Source organism: Typopeltis vanoorti, chromosome 25 (genome assembly GCF_054136105.1).
Source record: "Typopeltis vanoorti isolate ZY-2024b chromosome 25, IOZ_Tvanoo_1.0, whole genome shotgun sequence".
NCBI lineage: Eukaryota > Metazoa > Arthropoda > Arachnida > Uropygi > Thelyphonidae > Typopeltis > Typopeltis vanoorti.
The window spans coordinates 68,126,253-68,143,915 of NC_143573.1; the positions used below are offsets into that span (position 1 = coordinate 68,126,253).

The window sequence follows — 17,663 nt, forward strand, 5'->3', positions numbered from 1 at the left end:
TGTAGTGATGATGTAGTGATAGGAAACATAACAGTGCAGAGCTAGCGGAAGGTCTTAAATGCAATGACAGGCTTAGGAATTTGTGGTTATTCATAAACAGCGATTTATGCAATAAACGACACCAGAAGAACAAATTAAAAAATAACCAGCTTTGATATAACTTCGTTATTTATCAACATAGCATTTGACTGAATCTTGACCTTGGTAAGCTATATCTACTGCTGTCCCCCAGCTGTATATATTTAAATTATTCAAATTTACCATATATTTAGTTTATTTTTCCTGGAAAAGGAAATGATGCAAACAGCTAGATGGGAGTGCAAAGGGTTTTCCTCATCATAGCTAATTTCTATATAAATTTCTAAAAAACCAATCACTTAACATGAATGTAAACAGCTGACTGTCTGGTTATGATATGTACATTATGATGTGAATCTATTTGGTTTCATGGCTCAGACATACTAGATGCATTTTAAGAACATTTAAACAGCCAACATCCAAAAATACATTTTGCTATAGAAGAAGAAACAAGCAATTCATGCTAAAATTTAATGGTATGCATACAGCACAAATAGAAATAATTAAACAGGAGGCTTAATCGTTATGATATTTTGTCTCTGTCACAGACACGTCTACAGAAATACAATATGGTTTAGGAGTGAGTGCAGTGGAGAAAGTATTGCTCAGTGTGTAAGAGATCATGCAAGAGATCAGAAGCAAGAGATGAAGTGAAAAATTAGGAGAGTGGTACTGAAGAGACAGAAGTGCTTGGCAGTGAAACTGTAATAGTGTGAAAGATGAAGAGAGAACTGTAATGCAAGAGGAACAGAGAAATGGGAGTAGCCTGGATGGACAGAGAAATGGGAGTAGCCCGGATCGACAGAGACATGGCATAGCAAGAATGGATGTTGAAAGTGGCAGTGAATGTGTGTGTATAGGTGATGGAGTATATTGTGATATGGGTGAGGAAGTTGAGACCGAGCAAATATATGTGGTAAGTGGCGATAAAGGTGTGGTGTGTTGGACAGGTGTGGTGAGGAAATCACAACCAACAAGTGGCTTCAATAGGGATTATAGACCTAAAAATGAATTACTATGTTTGTTTACAAATGCCAGAAGTATTAGAAAGGGAGATGAAATGGTCTCACTGATTAAGTTTATTTGCCCCAAAATCACTGGAATAAGTGAAACATGGTTGAATGAAGATGATATTCTAACAGGAATAGAAATGGAAGGATACAGTATTTTTTGCAAGGATAGAAAGGACAAGGGATGGGGAGTACTACTGATGATAGCAGGGGAATTATGTCCAGATAAGTCAGACATAAAAGAGGCATAAATAGTGGCAATGTGGCATATACAGGAAGACATATTTAGTTGGATGTTGCTGTAGTCCCGAGAATGTGGAGGATGGTGATAAAGAAATGTATACACAACTTGGATTAATGAACAAAGGGTAATTGTTATAGGTGAATTTAATTATGGCAGTATAGATCAGAATGAAGATTGGGAATAAGGAAAATGAATTTCATGAGTACTTGAGAGATAACTATCTCAGGCAGCATGTAAAGGAGGGCACCCGAGGATCAAGAGTTTTAGATATGATCATTTCATCGGAGAATGTAATTGTGAGTGGGGTTTCACACTTTCCACAAGTACATGAGAGTGACCATGAAGTCATCACTTGGGTTGTGGCTAGCCATATTCAGACTTTTGTGAGGAAAGGATATATGTGGAATTATAAGGCTGGTGATTATGACAAGCTTAGGAGAGAGCTTGGAGCTATAGCATGGAATAAGGAGTTGAGCAGTAAGGAAATAAATGTTGCTTGGGAACTGACAAAGAAATACATAACAGCATCAATGTGTGAATGTATTCCAAAGGCCAAAAGGCTGAATAAGGTAGGTGTAAAATGGATGAATGAGAAGCTTAAGCATGGAATCTGGAAGAAGAAGAAGGTACTTTAGAGGCAGTACAAGATGAATAATGATAATAATCAGTTACATGAAGAGTATAAAGAACAAGCCAGGAGAGTGACTCAGTAAGGAAAACAAAAGTGCAATATGAGTGAGCAGAAATTGGCAAAGCAGGTGAAGAAAAACCCTAGAGAGTTTTTTAGATAGGTGGCAAGTACAAAAAGAAGAAGGATCGTGATAAGATGGTAGAATGGTAACTGCTGAAGAAGACACTGATGAGGTATTCAGTAATCAATTTATAAAGATGTTTCATCATGATCAGGGTGGAATCATGAGGAACTTAAGTGAAGAGGAGACAGGAGAGGATGGCTTAATTGTGAGTGACCAGGAGGCATATGAGGAAATAATAAACTTGATGAATAAGGCAATAGGATGTGATGACATATCACCACACATCTTAATGGAATATTCCAGGGAACTGGCAGTAGAATTGGTATGCATGTTTAATAAGAGTCTTACAACAGCACACGTTCCAAGGGAATGGAAGGAGGGGAAAATTGTTCCACTGCATAAAGGTGGTGATAAGGCTGTGGCTTCAAATTATAAACCAATCTATATATTTGGAGTTGTGGGGAAGGTACTTTTGAGATTGGCAAGTAGTAGGATACAGAAATGAGTTGATAGCAGCAGTATTCTCTGTGGTTATCATCATGGGTCTGTTAAAGGGAGATCATGTTTTACTAACTTACTTATGTACTATAGCAATAATTGGATTTTGCAAAAGCTTTATATAGACTGCCACATGACACGCTGTTAAATAAATTGAAACGGATGGGATTAGATAACAAATTTCTGAGTTGGATTAGCGACTGGCTATCAGATATATCAGAATGTTGTATATGGGGATACAGTATCTTGAAAGAGGAAGGTCACTAGTGGTGCACCGCAGGAGTCAGTTTTGGGACCATTGTTGTTCAATTTGTATATTAATGATACCGGGATGGGTTTAACTAGTGATATGCATCTGTTTGCATATGATGCAAAATTGGGGAGAGCAACGCAGAGTTAAGTAGATGTTATGGCCTAGCAGGAGGACGTGAATAGATTGCATGAATGGACAGGTAAGTGAAACGATCATGTCAATGTTGCAAAGTGTAAGGTTTTGAAATTTGCTAAGCAATGATGAAATTCAAAATACACTTGGTGGTGAAACTTTAAAGGAAGTAGAGGAGATCAGAGATCTAAGATGTGGACAAGGACCTGTTGTCCACATCCCAGATTGTGAAGACATCACATCGGATAATGGCAATAATGTAGAGGACCCTGACATAGAGAGGTTATGATGTCATTGTAAACGGCCACGATCAGGCCTCATATGGGTTACTGTGCACAGATTTAGTCACCGAGTTTTCATTGTGACGAGGATATGTTGGAAAGGGTACTGCGAAGATTCACAAAGGTGGTAAGTGGTCTTTGGGATGTGGAGTACGAGAACAGATTGAGATAATGTAAGTTTCAAACCTTGTGAATAGGATGAAGTGGGGGGGGGGATATAATTGAGACATATAAGATAATCAGGGGTTATTATCAGGTTGACATGGAAGAGATTTTGCATAGAATGGGATAGGAGGTAGCACAAGAGGTCATCTTGTGTGAGGTGGAGGTGGGCAAGACAGGATATTTAGTGGGGTGTTGCTACAGACCAAGGAGCACAGAGGGTGGGGACCAGGAGATGTTGAGACAGTTGAGTGTGGCAAGTGCAAGAAGAATGATTGTTATGGGAGATTTTAACTACAGTAGTATAAATTGGGGAGAGGAAGATGCATATAGCAATAAGGGAATGGAATTTCTAGAATTCTTGAGGGACAAATGTCTTATGCAACATGTAACAGAGGGAACAAGAGATTCAAGAGTTTTGGATTTGGTTATAGCATCAGAAGAGTTGATAATAACTGAGATGACATCTCTCCCACCAGTTGACCACCAAAGACCATATGGTTTTGACTTGGAAAATGAACAGACCTGCAGGAGTATCAAAGAGACGGGAACTTATGTGGAATTATAAAGCAGGTGATTATAATAGTCTTAGATGTCAACTTGGAGAAGGTGCGTGTAGGGAGGAATTGGAAGGCCGGGATATCATTAGTGCTTGGGAAATTGTGAAGGAATATTTGTTAGCAGCAATGGAAAGCTGTATTCCACGAGTGAAGAAGAGGACAAAATTTGGAGTAAAGTGGATGACAAATAATATTAAACAGGAACTGCATGCGAAAAAGAGGCTATGGAAATAGGGTTGCCACCTTTTGGTAAGTCCAAAGAGGGACACACTCATCAAATATGAAAGTCTTCCTCTCCTCTAAATGTATAAAATGAAAAAGCCAAAGTTGAATATGTAATTCTAACCTTATAAAAAAATTAAAAGATTGAATACATTGGTACCAGTATTAGTGATTTAATAATATCGTCATCATCATCATCATCATCAAATTCCTGCATTTACCCTCAAGGGGTGTACAGGATATGATAGTATTACATGAAAAAAAAAAATAACATCTTTACTAACTTCCTATCCACAATTTTCCTCCAAATCAGTCTGTTACTTGTCAAGACTCCAACATTATCAGATCTTATATTTCTATCGTCTAAGGCACTCAGTACCGTATCAATCCACCTATATCTTGGTCTTCCTCTGGGTCATTTTGCTGCCAACCTGGCAGAGAACACTTGTGTTGCTAATCTTTCTTCGTCCATTCTGTTTAAATGACCATACCAACTGAGATTAGCTCTGCTAACGCATTCCTGGATGCTGACAATGTCAAGTTCTTTCCTAATATCCTCGTTTTTAATATGATATTGCCATTAATGCCATCTGTTCAGGCTTATAATCTTTCTCATGACTCTCATATTTGAGGTCTCTAGCCTTTGGTCAAGTGTTTTACTTCTGACCCAGCTCTCATATCCATAAGTTAAAACAGGCTTGAACACTGTCTTGTATACAGCTAATTTAGTGTTCTGACTAATTTCTCTCTTATTCCATATGAATTTATTCAATTGACTTCCCACCATACCAGCTTTGCTGATTCTGTTGTCTATTTCTATATTTAATTTACCATCTTCACTAAAAATCGTGCCTAAGTAGCTTTAATGTTTTACTTGTTCCACAGATTCTCCATTCACAACACAGTTGACATTTTCAACAATTCTGCCTATTTTCATTGTCTTTGTCTTTTTATTGCTGACCTTCATACCATGTCTACTACAACAGTTATTCAATTTAGTCAGGGAATCTTGCCGATTTGTAGCGGATTTATTTAGAAGTATACCATCGTCCACATAAAGCAAAGAGCTGACATTAACATCTCCAATTTTGACATCATGTTTAATACCACTTTCCTTCATAATGTGATCCATATAGATAATGAATAACAGAGGGGATAATGTACATCCTTGTCTCACACCAGATTTACCATTAAACCATCTTCCTGTACTTCCTTCAATTCTAACTGCTGACTTACAATTCAAATAAAGACTAAATATTGCTTGATATAATGCCCCATTGAGACCATATAACTGTAGTGTATTGAATAGCTTCTCTCTTGGCACCTTGTCATATGCCTTTTCCAGATCGACAAAACTTAAATACAGATCTTTGTTATATTCCCATGCTTTCTCGACTATTTGTCGTAAAGTGAAGATCTGATCCTTACAGCCTCTATTTGGCCTGAATCCAGCTTGTTCTTCACCAAGCTTTTCTTCCACAATTCTTCTCAACCGTTTCTCAAGTATACTTGCATAGATCTTGCCAGGAACACTCAGTAGGGAAATACCTCTGTAATTCTCATTTCCCTTTTTATATATGGGTACTATGAGAGCTCTACTCCAATCATCGGGAATTCGTTCCTTGTTCAGGCTTTCTGAACTATGCAGTGCAGCCACTGTAAGACTTTTATACCACCATACTATAGCATTTCTGGTCGAATATCATCTACTCCTGCTGCCTTTCCACATTTCAAGCCTCTGGTGGCTTTTTCTACTTCAAGTATGGATATGTATTCCTGACTGCATGCCTGGTCAGTGTTTTTTATCACTATGCTGTCATCACTGCTTGTTTCATTTAGCAGTTTTTCAAAGTAATTACTCCATACTTCAAGGATATCTTTTTCTCCCATTTTCATATCACCTTTTTTCCTTTCACAGCAGTTTCCTTTTACAGCACTCTTTCCTCCATTCCTAAGCTTCTTCAACAACCTCCAGAATATTTTGCCACCTTCTTGATATTTATTTTCTATATTCTTGCCAAAGTCTTCCCATGACTTTTGTTTAGCTAGTTTTACACAGTGTTTAGCATTCTTGCATTTGTCTCTATATTCTCTAAGAGCACAAGCTGACTTATTTGCCAGGAACTTTTGATATGCTTTCTTCTTTTCCTTCACTGCCTCTTTGACTTTCTGTGTCTACCATGGAGTTCTAATTTTTCTATCCTTGCAGACAACTTCACCACATGCCTCTCTAGCTGAATCAATCAGGGTTTTCTTCAAGGCGTGCCACCGAATCTCCAAGGTTTGATTCCTGTTCTCAAACTCTTTCATTTTTTCTTCAATAATCTTTGTGTATTTTAGTCTACAGTTCACATCTGAGAGCTGCTCAACTTTTATTCACTTTAAAACTTTCTTACATGTTATTCTTTTCAATATGAAATTCAATTTTATCCTGCTCCGGACTAAATAGTGATCACTTCCAATTTCAAATCCTCTGTACACTCTGGTGTCCTGCACCAGGGAGAAAACATCACTATCAACAATAACATAGTCAATGAGACTTTTCTTTTTCCTTGCCTCTTCTCTCCATGTAAATTTGTGCACATTTTTATGTTGGAACATGGTGTTAGTAATAACCAGTCCATGTCTTGAGCAGAAATCCAACAAATATTTGCCATTATTATTAGCTTTTCTCTTTTCTCCAAATTTTCCCAAAATATTTTTGTATGTCTCACAATCATTTTCTACTCTGCTATTTAGATCCCTAACAAGGACCAACTTTTCCTTTTTCATAGTGTCAGTTGCTTTTTCTAAAGCCTCAAAAAATTCCCCCACTTCTACCTTATTAGAACCTTCTGTGGGACCATAGGCACAAATAAGTCTCATTGTCCAGTTCCCCATTCTCATATTTGCCCACATTACTCTACTTGAGACTGACTGCCATTCAAGAAGATTAGCCTCGTATTTTGTGTTGAATACTATGGCTACTCCTTATTTTCCTTGATTGTCATTGCCTGAATATAACATTTTGTATTTATTGCTCAGAAAGATCTCACCAGTTTTGGTCTTTTTTGTTTCAGTCACCCCTATTATGTCGATCTGGTACTTATCTAATTCCTCAGCTAGCTCCATTTCTTTGCTATTCAGGCTTCTTACGTTGATAGTACCGATCTTTAACTCTGGTGATGTTGAGTTGGGGTTTGTTTTCAGATTTGTTCCAGTAACTGACTTTTCGCTGTTCATCCTGGTTCCCTGTCAAAAACAACGGGGGCCTTGTTTAACCGGGCGACGCCCCAGCCGGCATGAAATTTTGTCATGTTGTACCATCATTTTTTATTTTGGTTTAACCAATAAGAATACAATTTGGTTGGCTAAATCCCAAATTGCCAGCCCATCCTCGTTCGTTCAGTATCCAAGTAGATACCCAACAGGGTGCACCATGAGAAGATGAGGATTGGACATTAGGTCAGAAGCCCTGGTCGGTTCTCTGGTCATTCCTTTAAAGGCTACGTGGAGGTCTCCTCTCAGTTATACAGCTTTGACCCTTAAGCACCCCATTTAATAATATTTGTGTTTTAAATAAATAAGTTGTCCCGCTTAGGTGTAATTCGGGATCCTGAAAATTTTCTTAAAATTCGGGACAGGTGGCAACCCTATATGGAAGAGATATAAGGAGACAGGTGAAGAGAAGATCATGAAGAATATAAGACACAGGCCAGGAGAGTGACTAGTATGGTAAGGATGGCAAAACTGGAATATGAGAAAAAATTTGCCCTTAGATCCAAGGAAAATCCTAGGGAATTTTTCAGCTATGTGGCCAGTAGGAGGAGAAATGACTGTGGAAGAATGACATTGTGGGATAAAAAAGGGAATAGAATGATTGATGTAGAGTACATAGTGCAATTGTTCAATGAACACTTTATTGCAGTATTTCATCCTGGACGAGTCAATTTGAATAATAGAGGGATAGGGCAGGTTCGAAGTTTAGAGTGTGTTAGAAATACTGAGTACTCTGGATGTCAGTAAAGCTGTGGGACTGGATGGTATTTCACCACGAGGTTTTGAGAGAATGTGCTAGGGAACTGACAGTGCCTTTGACCTGGCTTTTCAGTGAAAGTATGGCTGTGGGAAAGGTGCCCATGGAATGGAATGAAGGTAAGATAGTGCCATTGCATAAGGGCAGTAGCAGACTGGAAGTGTCTAATTATAGACCAGTTTGTGTGTCATCAGTAGTTAGTAAGATCTTGGAGAAAGTAGTGAGGGACCGTATACTATATTGATGAGGGTAATGTTATCTGTGAGAGTCAACATGGATTTGTGAAAGGGCACTCTTGTTTTAGCAAACATTAGATGAGAGAAAGGCATATACTGCCATTTTCCTAGACTTAGCAAAGGCATTTGACAGGGTGCCACATGATAAGCTGATATTAAAGTTGCAGCACATTGGTCTGGATGTCAGATGGTCAACTGGATTCAGGATTGGCTGTCCGATAAGTATCAGAGAGTTGTGTAAGGTGTAGCAATATCAAAGAGGCAGAAGGTTACAAGTGGGGTTCCACAGGGCTCAATACTGGGACCTATATTGTTTAACCTTTATGTCAATGACATTGTCTGTGGATTGCAAGGGGATATTCAGTTGTTTGCGGATGATGCGAAGCTGGGAACGGTTATTAGTAATAGTGCAGATGTGGTAACCCTGCAAGAGGATTTGAATAAGCTAGATAGATGGGCAAATGAATCGGGTTTATCAGTTTAATGCAGCAAAATGTAACGTCTTGAGGTTTGGGAAACATCGATGGGATGCTGCATACTCTATGGGAGGAGTTATACTGGAGGAAGTAGGCGAGACAAGAGATCTGGGGTTGATGATTGATAGAAACCTGAAATTTAGGGGACATATTACAACGGTAGTGAAGGTAACAAAGAGGATTGCTGCAATAATGAGAAGGACACTGACCTGCAGAGATAAAAGGGTTATCATTCCATTGTATAAGACTCTGATCAGACCATACTTAGACTATTGTTCTCAGATCTGGTCCTAGGATTTGAAGGGGATAAATTAACTGTGGAAAGGGTACAGAGAAGGATAACAAAGATGGGTTCAGGACTGTACAATTTTAGTTATGAGGATCGGCTGAGGGAGTGTGGACTGCAGAGTTTGGTGGATAGAAGGAGAGGTGATATGATTGAGACTTTTAAACTGTTGAGAGTTGGTTACAGGGTTGACACTGGGGAGTTCTTTTGCTTGGTTGAACAGCGGGAAGGAGTCATGACAAGGCATATACTGCCATTTTTCGTAACTTCCAGGGGCCATCCCTGGAGGTTACGAAAGGAAACTCTGAGAAAGAGGGTGAGGAGTGGTTTCTTTGCATAGAGGGTGGTTGAGCCATGGAATGCATTGCCTGATAGAGTGGTGAGAGCGAGAACGGTCAATGCGTTTAAGGAGTGGTATGATAGACTTTGTAGTGTTTCCTAGCAGGGACTTCCTTCGATGAGTCTTGATAGACTTGTGTTTCTTAGAAAAGACCTCCCACGATGAGTCTTTTGACTCCATGGAGGCCTGAATAATAATAATAATAATAATATTTCCAAATGTTAACTCTTCATTCCAATCTATACTGCCATAATTAAAATTGCCAATAATAATTACCCTTTCTTTGTTCACTAATCCAAGTTGTTTATACATTTCTTCATCACCACCCTCCACATACCCAGGCCTAAGGCAACATCCAATGTTATGTGCCTTATAACTATTGCCAATATTTCCCTCTTTCATGTATACTTTATGTGGACTTAATTCACTGCTATCATCAGCAGCACCCCCTCCCCATCCTGCCTTCTCTATCCTCATGAACGCTATCCTTCCATTTCTATCCCCGTTATGATATCATTTTCATTCAACCGTGTTTCACTTATTCCAATGATTTTGGGATGAATAAATTCAATCAGTGAAACCATATCATCCCCCTTATTTCTGATACTTCTGGATCATATTATGTCTGGCTACATATTGTGCAGTACAAGTTTTTTTTATCTGCTCAATGAAGTAGACTGCCACCAGTATTTTGTCCAATCCTTCATGGCTGTCTTCATGCCATATCACTGTTGAATTAATGAGCTACAAAAAATTTCTTCAAGTAGAGAAAAAGATAGAAGTTACTGGATGGAAAATTCGGCTACAGGGTAAACGTTGGAAGACTTCCCAGTTGAACACTTCAGGTAGTTGACATGTTTGATCAGCAGTGTGAAGTCATGCAGTGTTGTGAATTAAAACAACTTCGGAGCTGAAAAGGTCTTGTAATTCATTTCAAATAGACTACTGCAATTATTTCCATGTCTCACAATAAAAATAAGTTTGTATTGTTATTTCTTAATGAGCAAAAGACCACATCTGTCCCAAAATATGATACATGTGATCTTCCTGGAGGAAATTTTCTGCTCGAATTTCTTTGCCTTTTGAGACCCACCATGCTGCTATTGCACTGATTGTGACACCAGATACACTGGAGTGTATCTGGTGTGACACAAGAAATCAAGGTTTCATCTTCTGTCATAGTCTTTGGGTTCAAAAATTCATCACCTTCATTGCAATAGTATTTCCTGAGGCATTTTATTTTGTGATCATTAATGAGCATATCTGGCACACAATTTGTGATGTTGTAAGTATTCTGTGACAACTTCATATAGTAAAAAATAAAATACATGTGGAAAATATGTATTCAACTCATTAATAGTGAATCTTTTGTTTTCTCAAATTTTCTCATTCACCTTGTCAAGCAGATTGGGTGATTAATGATGGTCAGTCAGTTCGGTCTTCAACTGCATGCATTCACCTCTTCACCATCCTCCTCTCCCTATTTCCTCAACTTTTGGCATTTTCTTTATATTATTAACCCAACATATTGTATCAAAAATCCTACCAGTTGTGATATACTCCATTAACTTGCCAATACATTTCAGTCAGGCAAACATTTTTGGAATTCAAAAGTTTTATCACTGACTTATTTCACAACTGGTAGGATTTTTGATATAACATGTTGGCAAACTTATAAACAGAAACTGAGAACAGACAGTGCATAATATACTCCTTGATTCCCATGATATCACTGCAGGTGTGTGTGTGTTTCCATTCCTGTCACTTATGCCACTGGTATGCACGACTGAAACTTAATTTCTGAATGCTCCTCATAGAACTTTTGATTTTTTGAGGTAATTTTTGATTTTAATGGAACAATCTGCACACATTTCTTTCATTATGAAGATTTTGCTTCATAACGCAATTTTGCTTAGCACACATTAATTGATGGATTAATTAATCACATTAAGCAAGGTTTTCCTGTATTCATTTGCTGCATTTCCCATTCTCAAAGCTCTTACAGCTACTTAGATTTTTTTCACATTTCTCTCCATGAAACTCGACCATCTGCAATTCAGCTATAGTGAGGTCATCTTCCTAGGTGACTTCAACATGCATAATTGTAACTGGCTATTCTTTTCTACCACCAATGATTAAGATAGACGAGAGGCAGAAATCTTTTGCATAAGCAATGACTTAATGCAAATTGTTCATTTACCAATATGAATTCCTGATAACCCTCTTCATTCTTTCAATACTCTGGATCTCTTCTTAATCAAGCTCCCCCCTTTTGGCTACTCAGACCACAATCTTGTGCAAGTCTCCTCTCATGTAGAATGATGTGATGTGCAAGTCTCCTCTCTTGCACATCACATCACACCCATTCTCAAACCACTCAAGACCTCACATCCTCTGGCATTACAAATGTGCCAAATGAGATGACCTGTAGAACTTCTACTCTTCCTTTCCATGGTCTAACTCTTGCTTCAGCTCATCCAATTCTAACCCCTCCTCCAAACAAGTCACAGAAATTATCATCACCCACATGAAGGCCTTCATTCCCCATTCTGTTCAAAATGCTCATCCACATTTCAGCTCTGGTTCAACAGAATGTATATTAAAGCAGTCAAAGAAAAAAATTCAACTTACTATAGGTGGCTTACATGAAGAACTCCAGCTTCATACTCTGCCTAGATCAAAGCACGCAACAAATGCAAAACAGTCAACAGCAGAAAAACTTGCCTCCTGTCCAAATGAAAGCTGTGCCTTCTGGTCTTTCGATAAGGCTGTGATGCAATATTTCTGCTCACCTGCACTTCCACTTCTTTCTCTCTCATCCTGATGGTGCCACTGTCACTTCACCCAAAGATAAAGCATCACTCTTTTCCTCAAACTCCTGCACAAAACACCAAGGGAAATTATCTCCCACCATACTGGAATCTTTGCACTGTATGCCTCCTGCAGATTTTTTGACAAAAAAGACATCAGAATATTACTAAATAACTTGGATACTAAAAATTCTCCTTGTTCTTCAGAGCTAACACCTGTTGTTATCATCTCTACAATCTATTATACATTACTGTACTTATCGTAATGTGTGGGAGCAATCACATATCCAACTTCTTCCAAAAAAAAGGTAGAAGACTATTGTAAAACTACCAGTCAATTGCAACATTTCAATCCTCTCCAAAATAATGGAGAAAGGAATCAATAGCCAACTTTTCCACTATCTAGAGGTCCACTGATTAATCAGCAACCACCAGTATGGATTCCATCATTCAAGATCCACAGTTTACCTATCAGCTTACATCACCCACCACTGATCATGTGCTATGGAAAGATTCAGAGACACTTATGCTTCTCTTCTCTCAACAAAGAGGCCTCATTTCACATTTCCTTACCATCAGTAATACACAAATCACCAGAGAAGAGCAGATCTCTCTGCTTAGTTACTTCCAGTCTCTCTCTCTCTCTCTCTTGGTACAAACACATCACATCAATAGCTTCCTGAAATCATCCAAAAAATAGGCATTTTTTTTATGCTGAACTGGCAACCATCATTCCTCCATTTTCTGTTGCACCTGTTAACACAAGAGCAGCAGCTGCTAAGCACTCCTTTACTGTGAAACTGCAAACACACTGAACCTTCTTTTCTTCTTCTTCCTCTTTCATTCTATCTATCTATCTCTGGAACAGCCTATCGCAAGAAGTATTTCCAAACAGCTGCAACCCTTCAAAAAAAAAATAATAATAAATAAATAAAAATAAAATAAAATAATAATAATACTCAATAAACTTCTATCTGACTCCTCACTCATACCACACACACACACACATGGGATCAATATATATATATATAAATCTAACATGTAAACTTTTTTTTTCTCTCTCAGATTGCATACCACAGGAGACTGTACTGTTCACTCCTTACTAGCAATATGCAATGTTTACAAGTATATTAATGTATAGCAAAGTAAAGTCATTACTATAATAAACTATTTCTTTTCTTTCATGCTTGCAGTGATCAGAATACATTATGGAAAATTATGGAGAAAACTACTGTGTTAGAGCAAAACTTTAGTTTAATATAAACCAAAATGAACACTAGACGTTTTGACCTTCATATCAAGGTCATCATCTGGAGCAAACACATATATACAGAGAAACAAGCTGAACTGCAATCTACATGGTTCCCTAAAGTTACTGACCAACCATTACAACAATTATTTGCCTGACCTCTGGTGAAAATAAAAAACCTTTACTACATCAAAGCTAAAGTCTTATTATTATTATCTGTTGGGTTACAAAATTAAATTGGGCTGGATGGAGAGCAACATGTTCATACATATATATATATATATATATATAAATAAAAAATATAAAAAAAAAAAAAACTGTGATTATACATATAAATTTCAACTAATTGGTATGGAATAGTTTTCAATAAAAGCTGAAAATTGCTTAAAGTCCTAAAGTATGCTAAATACTAGGGCTGAATATGTGTCATCCAAATTCTTGGAATTTTTATGCCACCATTATTGTTGAGATTAGGGTGGTTAAATCAGAATTTCACAGGCTTCTTTAAATTTTCTTTCATACCAGGTTTTTGTATGATGTAAAGAGCAGGTACTTTTCCAATCAATTTGGTGTAGGGTTGAGAGCATGATTTGAGAGGCCTGCTTCACCAAAATTGTTATATTTAATGTGTCTTTTGTGTTCTTTTTTATGTATAGGGATTGTACTTCCAGTTTCACCAATATAAGGTAAGTTACAGGTGCAGTAGATGCAATAAACTCCAGGATGTGCCAATGGGAGGAGAGGATCCTTAGAGGAGTTGAATATGTTTTTTAATTTTATAGGTGGTTTAAAAATGGCATTGAAATCATAATGGTGTAGGATTCTACTGAAAAAAAAAAATCAATAGAATCCTACACAGTATCAGTAGAATCCTACAGTATGCTCCAGATGATGACATTGATATGAAGGTCGAAACGTTGAGTGTTCATTTTCGTTTATATTAAACTAAAGTTTTGCTCTAACACAGTAGTTGTCTCCATAATTTTCCATAATGTAAACAATTTCTTTGATTCCTATGGATATATTCTATTGGGAATTGGCTATACTAAATCTACTGATGATGCTAATTTTCTAATATAGAAGAATGATGATTAATATAGATAGAGAATATGTTAAACTCACCGCCTCCATAGAATAAGAGCAACTGTCAAAAGAAGGGCTAATACTAACAGGATAATACTTAAAGCAATGTAGGCACTTTGTAAGGCAGGATCTAGAAATATTAATGAAATAAATAAATAAATTTAAATTCATAAACAGTATTATATTAACAGTGAACATGTAATACATATAGTTAATTATGGGAATATGCACTGGAAAGTAATGATGATAGCATTTTTTAAAAATTTTTATATATATATCACTCCCATACATAGGGTAGGTTATTGAATCTATAGCAAATCAATGACATGGGAAAGAAAAGGTTAAGAGGAGGAAACTGAAAACTTCATTGAAAAAACTGTTTCAGAGAACAGAGGCAGAAATGAAAGATGAATGGGAGAAGTCGCTTTGGTGAGTTAGCAGTTTAATATTAATAGATGATGGGTAGCTGTTCCTGTAAGTTTATAACAGATGTATCAGGAATGATGGATGTCATTTCTGCTGAAGAAACATCCTTAGAGGGATGCTTAAAAAAAGACAGACTGCAGAAATAGACCATCTTTGTGAGAGTAGAATTTCTGATGCAATCCACATCAAAATTTTTTCGATATCTAGCACACTGCCATAATACTGAGGTATATGTGTAGGGGAGATCTGGAATTTGTTTGGAGTAAGTAGTTGAACAGATAAAAAGTGATGTCTTGAGTGAAATAGGATGACAAGTGCTTTGGAGGATGCTATAGAAGTAAAGTATCTATGTGTCAAGCAGGGATAAATTATTATTATTATTATTTTATGGGCATCTCCATGGAGTCCAAAGACTCACTGCAGGAGATTCTAACTATCCACAAAATCTATCATACCTCTCCTTGAACCCATTAACAGACATAGCACTCACACTCTGGTAACCTATTCCATTCATTCACAACTCTCCAAGAAAAAAAATCTAGTCCTCACATCTACTAACCACAACTTTATTTAACTTCCAGGGATAACCTCTTGGGCTGGCCCCTCTAGCTGAGTGCTGAAATTTTCCCCTACATCAATCCTATAAAATCCTTTAAGCAACTTAAATGTTTCTATAATATCCCCTTCTTTTCCTTCTATTAACCAACTTCTGCAATCCACACACTCCCAAACTATCCTCATAAGAAACCTTCCACACACCACTTACCATCTTGGTCTGTCACCTCTGAATCTTCTGCACAGCTAACTCATCCCCAAAATACCCATGAGACCAGACCTGAGCACAGTAATTCAGACGAGGACGTACTAAGAGGAATATTTATAAAGAGAAATAACAACTTTCTTATCTCTACTTGTTAATGTGTTCTTCAATAGTCAAGTAACCCCTGGGGAGCTACTTTAACAGCCTTATCAGTATGTTCTGAAAAAGTCAAATGTCTGTCTACCACCACCACCACTAAATCAACAGCTTCATCTATTTCTGGAGTACAGTTCCATGAATCTAGTATACAGTTTGACTGAAACCCATTATTTTCGTCCATACCATTAAATCACCCTGCAAGTTCTCCACATCGCCCTGATTAACTATTACTCTACCTAATTTTGCATCATCAGCAAACAACAACTGAATATTTCCTTTCAGGTTTTATGATTTCCTATATCTGAATATTTCCTATATCATTTATGTACAAATTAAACAGTAATGGTTCCAGCACCGAACCTTGAGGCACACCACTAGTCACCTTGAATCTACCTCTCCACATACCACTTTTTGATATCTGTCCCACAGCCATCCTCTTATCCTCATAACCAGTGTCATATAGATCCCCATTTATTCTAATTTGCGTAACAGAATTTCTTCTGTCAAATTCCTTTGCAAAATCCAGCACAGTCATCGTGTAGCCATTTCCTTTATCGAACTCAGTTGGTACTCTATTATAAAACATTAGTAAATTACTAAGGCATGACAGACCCTTCACAAAGCCATGCTGCCCCTCATATTTTTATCCATCCATTCTTGAATTCTCTTTTTGACCAATTTTTCCAGTATTTTTACCACCATTCTTGAGATACTGATTAGTCTATAATTTGCTACTGCAGTCTTAGAACCTCCCTTATGCAATGGTGGTAAAAAATACTCCTTCCACCCCCTTGGAACTCTACCAGAGTTAAGTCTTAAATTAAAGAACCTAGTTAGAGGCATTGACAATTCCTTTCCGATTCTCACAAAACCCTAACTGATATCCCATCTAATCCCACAGCTGTATTTACACTGAGATTCTGTAATATCCTAAGAACCTCCAATTCATCCACCTCTGTTCCTACATCAGTGTCTGTCACAACAGTAACCTCACTTTGATGATATATCCCTGCAAAGTGGTCACTTAGTAACACAACTATTTTATATGCTCTGTCACCTCATGACATTGCCAGTCATTAAGGTTAATTTTCCATAGTCATTCTTCCTCTTATTTGGCAGGAAACGAAAGAACTCTTTGGGATTTCCGTTGGCCTGCTCGACTAGATTCTTCTTGTAATCTGACTTTGCCTTCCTTGCCATGCTGGTTACCTTTATTACCTGAGCCTTGTATTGTTCATGAGTTTGCTAGTTACCTTTCTCCTTATATATACCCTCCAACATTTTCTACTTCTACAGCTTATGCTTAATGCTATTACTCATCCATCTAACTCCTACCTGATTAACCCTCCTTATCTTAGGTAAACAATTTAATATTGCTTCCATAATGACCCATAACTATCTCCCATGCACTACTGCAATCCTTCCCTTGCAACTTGTACTTGTACTTGTTTTATACAGGTACAAATTGAAGCTTCATCTTAAGCTTGTCATAATCACCTGCCTTTTAGGTCCACATATACCCCTTCTTGACAGAATATTCCTCATGTTTCAAATCTCCCAAGTCAACTTGTACTTGTTTTATACAGGTACAAATTGAAGCTTCATCTTAAGCTTGTCATAATCACCTG

The 17,663-nt window shown here is 37.5% G+C and overlaps 1 protein-coding gene across 1 annotated transcript in view; it reads right to left on the minus strand.

The window, feature by feature from the left end:
- LOC150092820 (low-density lipoprotein receptor-related protein 4-like) overlaps positions 1 to 17,663 on the minus strand; it is a 1,164,745-nt gene that overhangs the window by 14,856 nt on the left and 1,132,226 nt on the right. Inside the window, exon 35 of the mRNA XM_090414290.1 lies at positions 14,730 to 14,820. Within this exon, the coding sequence (XP_090270416.1) occupies positions 14,730 to 14,820 (91 nt within the window). The remainder of the gene's footprint in view (positions 1 to 14,729; positions 14,821 to 17,663) is intronic.